At 45.5% G+C, this 18628-nt stretch overlaps 1 protein-coding gene across 1 annotated transcript in view; it reads left to right on the forward strand.

The window, feature by feature from the left end:
* LOC310873363 (protein phosphatase Slingshot homolog 3) overlaps window positions 1-18628 on the forward strand; it is a 32535-nt gene that overhangs the window by 11154 nt on the left and 2753 nt on the right. The window contains exons 8-16 of the mRNA XM_083785731.1: window positions 1144-1329; window positions 1704-1797; window positions 3320-3448; window positions 6397-6443; window positions 7694-7840; window positions 8412-8612; window positions 9122-9356; window positions 10186-10275; window positions 17525-17602. Of these exons, the coding sequence (XP_083641857.1) occupies window positions 1144-1329; window positions 1704-1797; window positions 3320-3448; window positions 6397-6443; window positions 7694-7840; window positions 8412-8612; window positions 9122-9356; window positions 10186-10275; window positions 17525-17602 (1207 nt within the window). The remainder of the gene's footprint in view (window positions 1-1143; window positions 1330-1703; window positions 1798-3319; window positions 3449-6396; window positions 6444-7693; window positions 7841-8411; window positions 8613-9121; window positions 9357-10185; window positions 10276-17524; window positions 17603-18628) is intronic.

Consider the following 18628-nt stretch of genomic DNA (forward strand, 5'->3'; position numbering starts at 1 on the left):
CATGAACTTCAACTAGTACAGAATACAGCTGCCAGGATTCTCACAAACACACCCCGCAGATCTCACAGATCTCACATCTCCCGTGCTTCCTGCACTCCATTGGTTGCCCGTCAAATCCAGGATAAATTTAAAAAATGATCTTAATAACATAGAAGGCATTCCACAGGCTCCACTCTGTGGAATGCCCTGCCCCTTGAGCTAAAGAATGCCCTGCCCCTTGAGCTAAAGAATGCCCTGCCCCTTGAGCTAAAGAATGCCCTGCCCCTTGAGCTAAAGAATGCCCTGCCCCTTGAGCTAAAGAATGCCCTGCCCCTTGAGCTAAAGAATGCTAACCCTAACCCTAACCCTGCCCCTTGAGCTAAAGAATGCAGAGTCTGTCCACGGTTTAATGCCCTGCCCCTTGAGCTAAATAATGCAGAGTCTGTCCACGGTTTAATGCCCTGCCCCTTGAGCTAAAGAATGCAGAGTCTGTCCACGGTTTAATGCCCTGCCCCTTGAGCTAAAGAATGCTAACCCTAACCCTAACCCTAACCCGTCTGTCTTTGTGGAATGCCCTGCCCCTTGAGCTAAAGAATGCCCTGCCCCTTGAGCTAAAGAATGCCCTGCCCCTTGAGCTAAAGAATGCAGAGTCTGTCCACGGTTTTAAGAACTTGTTAAAAACGTATTTATTTCGTCAGCACTTTATTTTATGATGTAATTCTTACTTGAATTATTTGCATCTCAATGTTTTACCTTCTATTGTTTGTTTCATGCTGTGAGCGAGCGGTGAAAGGTCTGATCTATAGAAGGTCTGCATGGAGTCACAGTGTCATAATGTGGTCTTGTAGGTCTGAAAGGTCTGATCTGTAGAAGGTCTGCATGGAGTCACAGTGTCATAATGTGGTCTTGTAGGTCTGAAAGGTCTGATCTATAGAAGGTCTGCATGGAGTCACAGTGTCATAATGTGGTCTTGTAGGTCTGAAAGGTCTGATCTGTAGAAGGTCTGCATGGTGTCACAGTGTCATAATGTGGTCTTGTAGGTCTGAAAGGTCTGATCTATAGAAGGTCTGCATGGTGTCACAGTGTCATAATGTGGTCTTGTAGGTCTGAAAGGTCTGATCTGTAGAAGGTCTGCTGTCACAGTGTCATAATGTGGTCTTGTAGGTCTGTTCTCCAGGCCCTCCATGGATGCTGTGAGCGAGCGGTGAACGGCTCCATCATTCCGGGCTGTGGTCTGGACTGGCTGACTCACTACCTCCCCCTGGTGGAGTCCGACCGCCTCTGCCTCAACGAGTGGGGAGCCATGAACGACCTGGAGTCTGTGCGCCGCGACAGCGGATCACATCAGAGGTGTGTGTGTGTGTGTGTGTGTGTGTGTGTGTGTGTGTGTGTGTTAACCCATTCTGACCTGAGATCAGATTCTAAAAATGTTCTTCTACATCCTGACAGACTTCTGAAAAAGTGTTTCTATGTCGGTGTCTAATTGACACATGCAATACCATATTTAATTACATCTCGTCAGGCAGGCTGTCTAATTACCATATTTAATTACAGCTCAGCTCGTCAGACAGGCGGTCTAATTACCATATTTAATTACATCTCGTCAGGCAGGCTGTCTAATTACCATATTTAATTACAGCTCAGCTCGTCAGACAGGCGGTCTAATTACCATATTTGATTACATCTCGTCAGGCAGGCTGTCTAATTACCATATTTAATTACAGCTCGTCAGACCGTTTGAGCAAAGAGATGCTGATTAAGGATCATCTGAGAGACATCATGAGGACCGAAGACCTGGAGAACCTGACCTCTAAGATGGTAACCTTTCACCTCTAACCCCTAACCCTAAGACCTGGAGAACCTGACCTCTAAGATGGTAACCTTTCACCTCTAACCCCTAACCCTAAGACCTGGAGAACCTGACCTCTAAGATGGTAACCTTTCACCTCTAACCCCTAACCCTAAGACCTGGAGAACCTGACCTCTAAGATGGTAACCTTTCACCTCTAACCCCTAACCCTAAGACCTGGAGAACCTGACCTCTAAGATGGTAACCTTTCACCTCTAACCCCTAACCCTAAGACCTGGAGAACCTGACCTCTAAGATGGTAACCTTTCACCTCTAACCCCTAACCCTATATCTATATGATATAAAGCAAGGGTTGTTTTTGATAGACATCAATCCGTCCACTCCATGTGCGTGCGTGCGTGTGTGCACTCTTTGTGTGCACGGCTGCACGCTGTTTCACCCACGTTTGGTTAAAAGTTAGGTTTGAACATTACAAACAAACTTTCCAAATAATAACTTTAGCATTCAACGTGTCGGGGTCTGCTATCCTGCTGCGTTCGCTCAGCACGGAAGCAGCGACACAGGGGATAGATCTTTAAATGGACGCCGCATTGAGCCTCGACTAGTTGTCTAGCTTGTAGATCTGCTCTTTTTTGGCGAACGACACCGCCGTACTACAGAAATATAAATGTAGGTATTATCATGTATAGAACCGCGACTATAGAATGTGCACTTGCTGCAACAGAGCCTTGTCTTGATCACGATCACGAACGGTCAAATTCTGTAGTCGCACGGTGCTATTTTTAGTAGCAAATGCGAGTACCTAGTCGCACTGTCGAGATCTATGTATCTGATGTGTCATGTTTTACTGCAATGCACTTTTTTCAGGACTGCCTAAGAAAACAACTGACAGATTACAACTTGTCCAAAATGCAGCAGCCAGAGTTTTAACTAGAACTAAGATGAGAGAACATATTACTCCAGTTTTGGCTTCACTGCACTGGCTTCCGGTTGTTTTTAGGATTGATTTTAAAATTATTTTACTTGTGTATAAAGCTCTCAATGGTCTCGCACCTTCCTACCTACATGACTGCCTGCCTAAATATGTCCCAAACCGCCCCCTAAGGTCTTCCACTGCTGGCCTGCTCACTTTGCCTAAATAAATGGCAACTAAAAAATACGGGGAAGCAGCTTTTTGCTTCTACGGGCCGTCGGCATGGAACAAGCTCCCACTGTACCTTCGTCAGGCAGCCTCTGTAGACATTTTTAAAGCTCAGCTCAAGACCCACTTCTACAACATTGCTTTTAATTTATCTTTTATTTTTTCTTATTCATGTCCTCACTGTGTTGCATTACTGCTTGTTTTTTTTAATGTCGTTGCCTTGCTTTTCTTTTATTCTCCATTGTTCTGTAAAGCACTTTGAGCTGCATTTCATGTCATGAAAGGTGCTATACAAATAAAAATTTATTATTATTATTATTATAGGTCAGGATAGGCTTCGACATGCGACCATATAAGGATCTATATATCTAATGTTTAATGTTTTATAGGTCCGTTCGTCACTGGAGGACAGGATAGGCTTCGACATGCGACCATATAAGGAGTACATCGATAACGAGATGATGGTGGTGATGGCACAGATGGACAAACCCTCCAAGATATTTGACTTCCTGTATCTGGTGAGTTAACCCGTTCATTACCAGATGTATTTCTGGCTGCGTTTAGCCAGATTTCACAACATTTAAAAAAACATTTGTCATGAATTGAAAACAGATTCAGTGAATCTTTTTCCCCCTAGTTAATTTCATGAAAAAATCTAAGAAAAATCAAAGAAACTCCATAAATTAGAAAACAAATGTTTAACCCATTTTGGGCGGGAACCCCTTTTGGTGTTAGCATTATGTTATGATTTAGCTATTGAAAAATAGCAGATCTACAAGCTTCTTCAAAGCAAACGCATCCGAGACGTCCCCTCACTTCCTACCTTCAAAACCAAACACATCCGAGACGCCCCCCCCTCACTTCCTACCTTCAAAACCAAACACATCCGAGACGCCCCCCCCCCCTCACTTCCTACCTTCAAAACAAACGCATACGAGACGCCCCCCCCCCCCCCCCCCCCCCCCTCACTTCCTACCTTCAAAACCAAACACATCCGAGACGCCCCCCCCCTCACTTCCTACCTTCAAAACCAAACGCATACGAGACGCCCCCCCCCCCCCCACCCCCCTCACTTCCTACCTTCAAAACCAAACACATCCGAGACACCCCCCCCCCCCCCCCTCACTTCCTACCTTCAAAACCAAACACATCCGAGACGCCCCCCCTCACTTCCTACCTTCAAAACCAAACACATCCGAGACGTCCCCCCCTCACTTCCTACCTTCAAAACCAAACGCATACGAGACACCCCCCCCCCCCCCCCCCCTCACTTCCTACCTTCAAAACCAAACACATCCGAGACGCCCCCCTCACTTCCTACCTTCAAAACCAAACGCATACGAGACGCCCCCCTCACTTCCTACCTTCAAAACCAAACACATCCGAGACGCCCCCCTCACTTCCTACCTTCAAAACCAAACACATCCGAGACGCCCCCCCCTCACTTCCTACCTTCAAAACAAAACGCATCCGAGACGCCCCCCCTCACTTCCTACCTTCAAAACCAAACACATCCGAGACGCCCCCCTCACTTCCTACCTTCAAAACCAAACACATCCGAGACGCCCCCCTCACTTCCTACCTTCAAAACCAAACACATCCGAGACGCCCCCCTCACTTCCTACCTTCAAAACCAAACACATCCGAGACTCCAGCTTGTGACTGCAACTTGTTCCTGTTCGCAGATGACTCAGCACTGCTGGTCTCGGACAGGAACAAACTGCAGGTTGAAAAGACCCTCAGCTCTGAACTCGGTAGAATCTGCACCTGGCTCACTGATAACAAACTTATCCTTACACCTGGGAAAAACTGAATCCATCCTCTTCGGATCAAATAGTAAACTCAGCAAGGCAGATGGCTTCTTGGTTAGAGTGGGTGACAATATTATCACACGAAAAGATCAAATTACCTACCTAGGTTCCATCCTGGAGGCCAATCTTTCCGGTGATAAAATGGCCACCAACGTAATCAAAAAAGTCAATCAAAGAACAAGATTCCTTTACAGGATCTCCTCACTGGTCAGCAAAAACACCTTGAAGACCTTAACAGGAGCCCTCGTACAAGGTTTCTTTGACTATGCATCCACCTCTTGGTACCACAGCACCTCAAAGGCCCTTAAAACAAGGCTCCAGACCTCTCAAAACAAACTGGTCAGGCTCCTACTTGGCCTCACCCCCCGAACCCACCTCACCCCTGCCCACTTTGACAGGCTGGGATGGCTTAGGGTCGACGACAGAGTACAGCATCTTGCAATGGGTCTGGTCCACAAGATTCGATACACCACCAAGATACCCATGTACCTGTCTAAATACTTCCTTAATGTAAACGAAGTCCACACCCACAACACCAGAGGGAGTGCAACAAACCATGTACAACCCAGATTCGGCACAAACAAGGGACTAAATTATTTTCGCTCCTATGCCACCAAAATGTGGAACGCCCTACCAACAGTCATTAAGACATGTGAATCCCTTGACTCCTTCAAAACCGCTCTCAAAGGGCACCTACGGATGGCTGCATTTCGAAACTGGCCTCTGTAAAATCTGAATCCCCCCCCCCCCCCCCCCATTTTCCCTCACTGTATATTGTATCTTTTCCCTTTTTTTGCTTCCCATATGATGAATTCCTGTTCTGTTCTTTACCTACAGAGAAATGTCTATTTGTATGTCTCTAAATGTTTGTATGTCTTTAAATGTTTTGATTAATTGAACAATGTGGACCCTGTTGTAAACAAGTGTAATGCTTAATTGGGTCGTCCACTCACAGTTGACAGTCTTTGTATTGAGTTTGTGCTTAAAATGTACTGTAAATTCTACAAACTGTTAATAAAGATTTCAATCAATTTCAAAACGCCCCCCTCACTTCCTACCTTCAAAACCAAACACATACGAGACGCCCCCCTCACTTCCTACCTTCAAAACCCGCACTGAAAACCCACGTGTTCAAAATCGCATTTCCAAACTGATGTGTTTTTAAACAGTTTTTATTGGTTTTACTCTTTTAATAGTATTTTCTAATAAAGTTGTCCGTCCCCCCCCCGGCCCCCACACACATAAAGCGTCTTTGAGTGTCATGAGAAGCGCTAATATAAGTCCCAGATATTATTATTATTATTATTTACACGCTCGCTACGCGACACGAAGCCACGCGTTGTGAGCTTGGCTACGCGACACGAAGCCACGCGTTGTGAGCTTGGCTACGCGACACCAAGCCACGCGTTGTGAGCTTGGCTACGCGACACCAAGCCACGCGTTGTGAGCTTGGCTACGCGACACCAAGCCACGCGTTGTGAGCTTGCAGATCTGCTATTTTCACTAGTTTGGTGTCACATCGAAAACATTTGGCAGCCACTGTGTATCGACACCGATAACACTAACTGTGTGTGTGTGTGTGTGTGTGTGTGTGTGTGTGTGTGTGTGTGTGTGTGTGTGTGTGTGTGTGTGTGTGTGTGTGTGCACGCTCGCAGGGTTCTGAATGGAATGCTGCCAACTCGGAGGAGCTACAGAAGAACAAGTTAGTTATTTATTCAACTTTTAACAGTTTAACTGGTTCACCTTTAACCTTTAACCTTTAACTGGTTCACCTTTAACCTTTAACCTTTAACTGGTTCTGCACCGAGCCGAGACTGTTGAATGTATTTCTATTTATTCAATCCAACCAATCAATGGATGCCATGCCCGACAACCAATCACTGGACACCATGCCCGACATCCAATCACTGGACACCATGCCCGGCATCCAATCACTGGACACCATTCCCGACATCCAATCACTGGACACCATTCCCGACATCCAATCACTGGACACCATGCCCGGCATCCCCAGATTCGTTTTATTCCCCATAATCCAGGGAGAAATGACGTTATGCTAACGGACGTTATGCTAACGGACGTTATGCTAACGTTATGCTAACGTTATGCTAACGGACGTGACGTTTACCTAAAAACACCACAAGGTCCTCTCAGCGCAATGGCGTAAAAGTTGAGACTTCACTAGTGGCATTATTCACGCAATCCTCAACAGATTGTTATAATTCCAAGTGATCTATAATCTGTGACGTTTATATATTTCATGTGGGTGTAAGTAATGTTTTTATATGACTTTTATCAAACATGGTAGCCTATATTTAATGTCCACTGAGCTGTGGTGCGCTTGCCTACACTCTCTCAATTAGGGATTTTCCCAGCGGTTATTTTCACTCTCGTGTAGCCTACAACCTTTATTCAAATACGGTATTTTAAAATGCAACCACACTTTTGTTTGTTTTTTCCTGGGACTGCAGCTTGTTCGGTTGACTTCCTTGTTGTTAACACGGGGGAATGAGGACGCGTTGTGAGGCGTTTTTTTAATTATAGAATAATCTTTTTTTTAATTTCAAGATCGATTCCCGTGCTTATCGAACAAACGTCGATTCATCGATTTATTTTGGGTCAGCCCTAGTTCAGATGGTACTGTACAGGAAAGGGACAGAAACAGAATCAGTGCTGGCTGTAGTTGTCTTTACAGTGTTGGGATTCATTGTATTGCTATTGTTACATTGTATCATTGTATCATACAGTGTAGGATACATCCTTAACGTCACCAGAGAGATGTATTGTTACATTGTATCATTATGTTTACAGTGTAGGATACATCCTGAACGTCACCAGAGAGATGCATTGTTACATTGTATCATTATGTTTACAGTGTAGGATACATCCTTAACGTCACCAGAGAGATGTATTGTTTCATTGTATTGTTATATTTACTATAATTGTTTACAGTGTAGGATACATCCTGAACGTCACCAGAGAGATCGACAACTTCTTCCCAGAATCCTTCACTTACATGAACATCAGAGTGTACGATGTGGAGGCTACGGACCTGCTGCCTCACTGGAAGGACACGTACACCTTTATCGATACAGCCAGGTACCCTACACCCTACCTACACCATACTACACCCTACCTACACCCTACATACACCCCATCTACACCCTATCTACACCCTACATACACCCTACCTACACCCTACACCACCCTACATACACCCTACCTACACCCTACCTACACCCTACACCACCCTACGGACCTGCTGCCTCACTGGAAGGACACGTACACCTTTATCGATACAGCCAGGTACCCTACACCCTACCTACACCCTACCTACACCATACTACACCCTACCTACACCCTACATACACCCCATCTACACCCTACATACACCCTACATACACCCTACCTACACCCTACACCACCCTACATACACCCTACACCACCCTACGGACCTGCTGCCTCACTGGAAGGACACATATACCTTTATCGATACAGCCAGGTACCCTACACCCCATCTACACCCTATCTACACCCTACATACACCCTACATACACCCTACACCACCCTACACCCTACCCCACCCTACACCCCCCTAACAGTCGGTCAGTCGGTATTGGTCCACTGTAAGATGGGCGTGTCTCTCTCTCTCTCTTGTCTCGTCCAATAGGAAGAGCGGTCAGTCGGTATTGGTCCACTGTAAGATGGGCGTGTCCCGCAGTGCGTCCACGGTCGTGGCCTACGTCATGAAGTCTCAGCGCTGGACGCTGGACGTGGCGATGGCGTACGTCCGAGACCGACGCTCCATCGTTAAGCCTAACGAGGGCTTCATGAGGCAGCTGCTCACCTACAACGGGATCCTCAACGCCAGGTGAGTCTTAACGAGCATCGTTACATCTACAGGTGAGTCTTAACGAGCATCGTTACATCAACAGGTGAGTCTTAACGAGCATCGTTACATCTACAGGTGAGTCTTAACGAGCATCGTTACATCGACAGGTGAGTCTTAACGAGCATCGTTACATCTACAGGTGAGTCTTAACGAGCATCGTTACATCGACAGGTGAGTCTTAACGAGCATCGTTACATCTACAGGTGAGTCTTAACGAGCATCGTTACATCAACAGGTGAGTCTTAACGAGCATCGTTACATCGACAGGTGAGTCTTAACGAGCATCGTAACATCTACAGGTGAGTCTTAACGAGCATCGTTCTGAGTGTTTCAGCTGTAATTATTCTAAACTCCTTCATCATGTTCTGTAAAGCGCTACTCTTTAGAAAAGCACTATCATTATAATGTTAGTTCATTATCATTGTAATTATAATGTCAGCTCATTATCATTGTAATTATAACGTTGTCTTTATATTAATGTGCTCCAGTCAGCAGCGTCACAGCGCCCTCTGGAGGAGGAAGTCCAGAGACCAGAAGAGGGCGCTGTCTCTGCAGAGAGAAGAGGGGGAGGAAGAGGAGGAAGAGGAGGAGGAGGAGGAGGAGGAGGAGGAGGAGGAGGAGGAGGAGGAGGAGGAGGAGGAGGAAGAGGAAGAGGATGATGAGGGGATCGAAGATGAAGGCGTGGACAGTCCAGATGAAGCTGATACAGCCGCATATAAAAAGGTTTGTTGTTCATTATTATTATTATTATTAGATATAACAAAGAAGTTTGTTCAGCCACAATTTCTAATAATGAAGCTTGGTGATTGGTTGTAATGGCCATGCAGATTCACGTAATCGCGCGTAGGACAACACGAAACCAGCCGGACCAACGTTAATGGCTTAATGCACGTAGGACCCGCATTTTCAAACTGTCCACAAGTTGCGACGGAGCCGACGGTACTAAAAAACATGCGAGTGATTCTTGCAGCGCGCTGATAGTAGTGTGCGTGTGTGCATGCGTGCAGAGGAGGAAGGAAAACTGGAGGAGGCGACGAGGCGTGCGTGTGCGTGTGCGTGTGCGTGTGTGTGTGTGTTTGTGTGACTGTGCAGTGTAGCCTAATGGGGCTTTGCTAGGCAGAGAAAGTAACGCAACAGAGTTACAGAATCAAACCACTTGGCAACCCAACTACAATACACAAGCTATCTCTCTGGTGTTGTTCAATCATGACTGTGTGTGTGTGTGTGTGTGTGTGTGTGTGTGCGCTACACAGGGACAGATTTGTTATGCTCTGGACGTTCCTGAGCCGCGCGCATGTTAGGGGGAATACTAACATGCGTTAATTGCGTTAAATATTTTAACGCAATTAATTAACGCCGTTGGGCCGTTATTTTTGACAGCCTTAGTTAATATATATACTGTATATATTATACTATTCATATCTACTATTATATCTTTTATAACAGAGCTGTGCTGTTTGCAGAGAAAGTTTGAATATACCTTGTTTTTGTCTTTCTCTCATTAAACCCCCCCCCCCCCCCCCCACACACACACACACACACACACATCAAGGTGTTTGAAGACTCCGCCCCCCAGTCGTCGACCAATCCGGACACTCCACAAGCAGCCACGCCCACCATCACCATTAACGAGGCTCAGAAGGTGAGCGATGCAAGACGTGATCCATCGATTGATTGATTGATGTATTAATGAAAACTAAGCTATGATGACTAAGGGCCGATTCATACTCCTATTTTAGAGCCGATTAAAAGTGGGTTCGGCGCTGTAGAGCCTACAATGTGACGTCATTTGAGGTTCGGGGGGGCGGGTACCGTCCTAAAGTCGGCTCTTCGGTGCTACTGAAAATGTCTGACGAGCCGAAATCATTTCGGCACTACAGCGCCGAAACAGCGGTAAAATAGGCGTATGAATCGGCCCTTAGGTTAACCCATTCTGGTGTCAGCATCATGTTATGCTTTAGCTATTGAAAAATAGCAGACCTACAAGCTCGTATCGCGCCACCGAGTGGCGCGATACGAGCTTGTAGGTCTGCTATTTTTGAAAAATCGAAGAACGACTGACATTTTTTAAATCTGATCTCAGGTCAGAATGGGTTTAATCAGACCAGTGTGTGTCCAGTGGAAACCTCGTATGAATCTGATCTCAGGTCAGAATTGGTTAAACAGCGGTAAAATAGGAGTATGAATCGGCCCTTAGGTTAAACAGCGGTAAAATAGGAGTATGAATCGGCCCTTAGGTTAAACAGCGGTAAAATAGGCGTATGAATCGGCCCTAAGGCCCAGGACAAACGTATGTGGGTCTTTTGCTAAACGCACGTCTCTTTGTGCGTTTGGGCCTTTCAGCCACACGGCCACTCAAACGGAGGGTTTTGGAAATATCCCAAAATGTAGTCGTGTGAAACGGAGTTTTTGAGAAACGATGATGTCACCGCTCATTAACCCATTCTGACCTGAGATCAGATTCATACGAGGTTTCCACTCGACACACACTGGTCTGATTAAAGCATATCATTTATTATGCAGCTTAATGTGCCTGCATGGAAACTACACGATATCTATCCGATTGTTCATGTTTATACATACATCACTGTTATCAACTTTAAAACTGCATCAACTGCAGCGAGCGAGCAGAGGCTCTGCTCTGCTGCATCCAATAATGCAGACATCAGCCTGCTAGTCCAATAATGCATACATCAGCCTGCTAGTCCAATAATGCATACATCAGCCTGCTAGTCCAATAATACATACATCAGCCTGCTAGTCCAATAATGCATACATCAGCCTGCTAGTCCAATAATGCATACATCAGCCTGCTAGTCCAATAATACATACATCAGCCTGCTAGTCCAATAATACAGACATCAGCCTGCTAGTCCAATAATGCATACATCAGCCTGCTAGTCCAATAATACATACATCAGCCTGCTAGTCCAATAATACATACATCAGCCTGCTAGTCCAATAATGCATACATCAGCCTGCTAGTCCAATAATACATACATCAGCCTGCTAGTCCAATAATGCATACATCAGCCTGCTAGTCCAATAATGCATACATCAGCCTGCTAGTCCAATAATGCATACATCAGCCTGCTAGTCCAATAATACATACATCAGCCTGCTAGTCCAATAATGCAGACATCAGCCTGCTAGTCCAATAATACATACATCAGCCTGCTAGTCCAATAATGCATACATCAGCCTGCTAGTCCAATAATGCAGACATCAGCCTGCTAGTCCAATAATACATACATCAGCCTGCTAGTCCAATAATGCAGACATCAGCCTGCTAGTCCAATAATACATACATCAGCCTGCTAGTCCAATAATGCAGACATCAGCCTGCTAGTCCAATAATACATACATCAGCCTGCTAGTCCAATAATACATACATCAGCCTGCTAGTCCAATAATACAGACATCAGCCTGCTAGTCCAATAATGCATACATCAGCCTGCTAGTCCAATAATACATACATCAGCCTGCTAGTCCAATAATACATACATCAGCCTGCTAGTCCAATAATGCATACATCAGCCTGCTAGTCCAATAATACATACATCAGCCTGCTAGTCCAATAATGCATACATCAGCCTGCTAGTCCAATAATGCATACATCAGCCTGCTAGTCCAATAATGCATACATCAGCCTGCTAGTCCAATAATACATACATCAGCCTGCTAGTCCAATAATGCAGACATCAGCCTGCTAGTCCAATAATACATACATCAGCCTGCTAGTCCAATAATGCATACATCAGCCTGCTAGTCCAATAATGCAGACATCAGCCTGCTAGTCCAATAATACATACATCAGCCTGCTAGTCCAATAATGCAGACATCAGCCTGCTAGTCCAATAATACATACATCAGCCTGCTAGTCCAATAATGCAGACATCAGCCTGCTAGTCCAATAATACATACATCAGCCTGCTAGTCCAATAATACAGACATCAGCCTGCTAGTCCAATAATGCATACATCAGCCTGCTAGTCCAATAATACATACATCAGCCTGCTAGTCCAATAATACATACATCAGCCTGCTAGTCCAATAATGCATACATCAGCCTGCTAGTCCAATAATACATACATCAGCCTGCTAGTCCAATAATGCATACATCAGCCTGCTAGTCCAATAATACATACATCAGCCTGCTAGTCCAATAATACAGACATCAGCCTGCTAGTCCAATAATACAGACATCAGCCTGCTAGTCCAGTGCCGACTGGTGGTTTCATTTGTATCGGTGCCGAGTCAGTGCCAAGCTTGAAGGTTAATCGCGGTTCGCTATACGGATAAACTGTGGATATTAACCTACCAAATAAAGGACCGAGGCCAAATGCCATTGCACAGTACACCATCAACAAGTCTGTGTGTGCTTCGCCGCATGTGAAACTATATTCAGTACATGTCTATGCATGGTGGTGTGTGCTTCACCGCATGTGAAACTATATTCAGTACATGTCTATGCGTGGTGGTCTATGCGTCTCTCTCCTGTTTAGGTAATAAAGGGCTCATATATGGCACATCTCTCTCCTGTTTAGGTAATAAAGGGCTCATATATGGCAGATCTCTCTCCTGTTTAGGTAATAAAGGGCTCATATATGGCACATCTCTCTCCTGTTTAGGTAATAAAGGGCGCACCCTTGTGCGCGCGTGAACTTTCATTAGCCTACATTATAACGTGACATGTGTTAAACATCTGGAAATTATAGCCACTCTACAAGCTCACAACTGCTTGTGGACGCGACACTTCTATAGGTCTGACTCTGCTATTCATTTCTGTGCAGGACTTGCCAAGTGTCGCCAGAGCAATGGTAAAGTGTCTATCATTTTTAAATGATATCAAATCAAATCAAATCAAATGTATTCCTATAGCACATTTAAAAACAACTCTCATTGTACTAAAGTGCTTCACAAATGCAATACAATAGAATTCAGTGCAGAAGACGTCAATAATAAAACAACAGGCATAAATTATAGGACAGAATAAAAGGAAAGCTGCAGGATCATGTCGGTGATGCACCGGCTTGTGAATATAAAACATTTTTAACCCATTCTGACCGGGCACCCATTTTGGTGTCGGCATCATGTTATGCTTTAGCTATTTAAAAATAGCAGATCTACAAGCTCATATCGCGCCACCGAGTGGCGCGATACGAGCTTGTAGGTCTGCTATTTTTTGAAAAATCGAAGAACGACTGACATTTTTAGAATCTGATCTCAGGTCAGAATGGGTTCATCAGACCAGTGTGTGTCCGGCGGAAACCTCGTATGAATCTGATCTCAGGTCAGAATGGGTTAAGTTGTGTTTTAAAAGACCTAACGGCGAGGGGAATGCTGTTCCACAGAGTCGCCCCTGAGCCTCTTCTTTGTGTGCTGCGGAACCCCTAAGAGACCCCTGAGAGACCCCTAAGAGACCCCTAAGAGACCCCTAAGAGACCCCTGAGAGACCCCTGAGAGACCCCTAAGAGACCCCTGAGAGACCCCTAAGAGACCCCTAAGAGACCCCTGAGAGACCCCTGAGAGACCCCTGAGAGACCCCTAAGAGACCCCTAAGAGACCCCTGAGAGACCCCTGAGAGACCCCTGAGAGACCCCTAAGAGACCCCTGAGAGACCCCTAAGAGACCCCTAAGAGACCCCTGAGAGACCCCTGAGAGACCCCTAAGAGACCCCTAAGAGACCCCTGAGAGACCCCTAAGAGACCCCTGAGAGACCCCTAAGAGACCCCTGAGAGACCCCTGAGAGACCCCTAAGAGACCCCTAAGAGACCCCTAAGAGACCCCTGAGAGACCCCTGAGAGACCCCTGAGAGACCCCTGAGAGACCCCTAAGAGACCCCTGAGAGACCCCTGAGAGACCCCTGAGAGACCCCTAAGAGACCCCTAAGAGACCCCTAAGAGACCCCTGAGAGACCCCTAAGAGACCCCTGAGAGACCCCTAAGAGACCCCTAAGAGACCCCTGAGAGACCCCTGAGAGACCCCTAAGAGACCCCTAAGAGACCCCTAAGAGACCCCTGAGAGACCCCTGAGAGACCCCTAAGAGACCCCTAAGAGACCCCTGAGAGACCCCTAAGAGACCCCTAAGAGACCCCTGAGAGACCCCTAAGAGACCCCTGAGAGACCCCTAAGAGACCCCTGTCTGCTGACCTGAGGGTCCTCGTAGAGGGGGGGATAGGATAGGAGGTCGGTGGTGTAGGAGGGGGCCAGCCCATGGAGGGCTTTGTACACAAACAGGAGGGTTTTCTAAAATATATTTTTTATCCCACGATTTTGTAACCCATTTTTCACCCCTGTGTCAATCATCTAATGTGATCCTGGGCTCTACACACCCTCCACCAACCTAGTCCCCATATATGGGGGACAAGGGGAGACCAACCTAGTCCCCATATATGGGGGACAAGGGGAGACCAACCTAGTCCCCATATATGGGGGACATGGGGAGACCAACCTAGTCCCCATATATGGGGGACATGGGGAGACCAACCTAGTCCCCATATATGGGGGACAAGGGGAGACCAACCTAGTCCCCATATATGGGGGACAAGGGGAGAGCAACGGACTTGAACTCATGCTTCCTTCATGCCTGAGTGTCCAAGTTTCTCCTTTACACCTGTCAGGGGGGAGTTTCCCTGGTTGGACGTAGCGCGTGGAAGGAACACGTTATTCCGACCAGTTCCTTTCCCCTCCATCAGGCGCCCCGGCTGGCCAGGGGGAGGCAGTATAGAGACCAGTTCCTTTCCCCTCCATCAGGCGCCCCGGCTGGCCAGGGGGAGGCAGTTTAGTGACCAGGAGGGTTTTGAACTGGATTCTGAACCGGAGCGGCAGCCAGTGGAGAGAGGCCAGGACAGGGGTGATGTGATCTCTCCTTCTGGTGCCGGTCAGGAGTCTGGCTGCTGCATTTTGGACAAGTTGTAGACGAGACAGGGATGACTGACTGATCCCAGTGTAGAGGGCATTACAGTATAGTCTAACCGGGATGATATCAGTGCGTGGATGACTATTTCAAGGTCGTGTGTGGAGTAAAATGGTTTATCGAATTTAAACGCTGAGTCAAAAAATACTTGTTTTGGATTTGAGTAGTGGAATCGGGTGGACCAAATAGTACGACCTCAAAACTTGCTGTCATTCAGTTGGAGATAATTTTGTGCCATCCAACATTTGATGTCGGTAAGGCAGTTATTTAAGTTGGTGAGTGTGGAGTGGTCATTGGGTTTCAGGGGGAGGTAGAGTTGAGTGTCGTCTGTGTAACAATGAAATGAGATGTTTTATGGAGAGAAAAGTCGGGATTTGGAGATTTACGCACACACACATAGTGTGACATGCTGACAGACAATGAAAGAAACATGTTCCACTTCCACTCACAATTTAGGTGGCTTTTAAAATGTGGTACTTATTTCTTCATTCAAAAATATGATTGGCACCTCATAAGTGTAAATATAAAATCAAGTATAATATAGCCTACAATTGAAACCTGCTACTGCAGTGATTTTATCCTGTGTTCAATGCGTTTCTGCGTTTGTGTGGACATGGATATCTCTGTCGTATGGGCAGGGAAATATCCGTTTTGCAAAAGATCCATGTAGGTGTAGCCTGGGCCTAAAACTAAGACTAAATGTATTGACAATTTTGTCAAATAAAACTAGACTAAAATGTTAGGAAGGGACTAGTGGACAAGAGATCCAGTGTAAGTTATTTTACACTTGGTTGCATGCTGAAAATAGCCGATCTACAAGCTCACAACGCGTCGTGCTGTGACGCGTTGTGAGCTTGTAGATCGGCTATTTTCAGCTATTATTATTTTCGGCTATTATCAACTGTAGATTTAGTCGACTGAAATCTGATGATTTGTAATGATCTGTGATCCAGGCTGATCAGTATGTAATGATCTGTGTTCCAGGCTGATCAGTATGTAATGGTCTGTGTTCCAGGCTGATCAGTATATGTGATGATGTAATGATCTGTGTTCCAGGCTGATCAGTATGTGATGATGTAATGATCTGTGTTCCAGGCTGATCAGTATGTGATGATGTAATGATCTGTGTTCCAGGCTGATCAGTATGTGATGATGTAATGGTCTGTGTTCCAGGCTGATCAGTATGTGATGATGTAATGGTCTGTGTTCCAGGCTGATCAGTATGTGATGATGTAATGGTCTGTGTTCCAGGCTGATCAGTATGTGATGAGGTAATGATCTGTGTTCCAGGCTGATCAGTATGTGATGATGTAATGATCTGTGTTCCAGGCTGATCAGTATGTGATGATGTAATGGTCTGTGTTCCAGGCTGATCAGTATATGTGATGATGTAATGATCTGTGTTCCAGGCTGATCAGTATGTGATGATGTAATGATCTGTGTTCCAGGCTGATCAGTATGTGATGATGTAATGATCTGTGTTCCAGGCTGATCAGTATGTAATGATCTGTGTTCCAGGCTGATCAGTATGTAATGATCTGTGTTCCAGGCTGATCAGTATGTGATGATGTAATGATCTGTGTTCCAGGCTGATCAGTATGTGATGATGTAATGATCTGTGTTCCAGGCTGATCAGTATGTAATGGTCTGTGTTCCAGGCTGATCAGTATATGTGATGATGTAATGGTCTGTGTTCCAGGCTGATCAGTATGTGATGATGTAATGATCTGTGTTCCAGGCTGATCAGTATGTAATGATGTAATGATCTGTGTTCCAGGCTGATCATTATGTGATGATGTAATGGTCTGTGTTCCAGGCTGATCAGTATGTGATGATGTAATGATCTGTGTTCCAGGCTGATCAGTATGTGATGATGTAATGATCTGTGTTCCAGGCTGATCAGTATGTGATGATGTAATGATCTGTGTTCCAGGCTGATCAGTATGTGATGATGTAATGATCTGTGTTCCAGGCTGATCGCAGCGGCAGAATGAACCTGTTCTCTCTGATGCAATCTATCAGCCTATTGGACGATGAGATGAACGAACAGGTAACAATCTATCAGCCTATTGGACGATGAGATGAACGAACAGGTAACAATCTATCAGCTTATTGGACGATGAGATGAACGAACAGGTTAGGGCTGACCCAAAAAAAAATCGATTAATCGACGTTCAATCGATATGCACAGGAATATTTATTTATATATAAAAAAAAGCGTCCGCTTTTGGTCCGCGAGACGGCCCCATTTGGTCCACGAGCCACGCTGGCGCCTCGCAGCACCTCGCAACCCCGTGTTAACAACAAGGAAGTCAGCTGAACTAGTGCAGCTGCAGTCCCAGGAAAAATACATCTAAAGTGTGGTTGCATTTTAAAATACCCTATTTGAATAAAGAGTGAAAATAACCGCTGGGAAAATCCCTAATTGAGAGTGTCGGCAAGGCACCACAGCTCAGTGGACATTAAATATAGGCTACCATGTTTGATAAAAGTCATATAAAAACATTACTTACACCCAAATGAAAATATAAACTTCACAGATTATAGATCACTTGGAATTATAACAATCTGTTGAGTATTGCCTGAATAATGCCACTATAAAATCCCAACTTTTATCGATGCGTCATTGCGCTGAGAACCTTGTGGAGCCTGGCGGTGTTTTACCTATACTTGTGAGGACCTGCTTGGATTCACATGGTGAGTGCGCTCAGTGCGCGCACCGAAAGTTCAAAAATCTGCAATCTCATGCGCTGCGTTGTGCTATATTGGCTGAGTATAATGGCACGAATGAAACTAGGCCTTATAGATTTATTTTGGCGATGTGCAGAACTGATTTTGCCGTTGCCAGCGATATCTTTTTTTTTTTCCTTGTCTGAAGACTGACCTGTCCCATCACTGTGAACTCCCATGCAGCAGAGCAGCTCCTACAGACCCAGACCAAAACACCTTTTCTCTTTGGCATTTAATTGCACCTGATCGTATTATTGTAATTATGTAGCCTATACTATATTTTTTTTTTTTAATTATTTAGTTATTTTTGTGCGCCGATGGTGATGCTCCACTTGTTTCAGCCTGT

This window comes from Protomyctophum parallelum (assembly GCF_964188405.1).
Source record: "Protomyctophum parallelum genome assembly, chromosome: 16".
Lineage (NCBI taxonomy): Eukaryota > Metazoa > Chordata > Actinopteri > Myctophiformes > Myctophidae > Protomyctophum > Protomyctophum parallelum.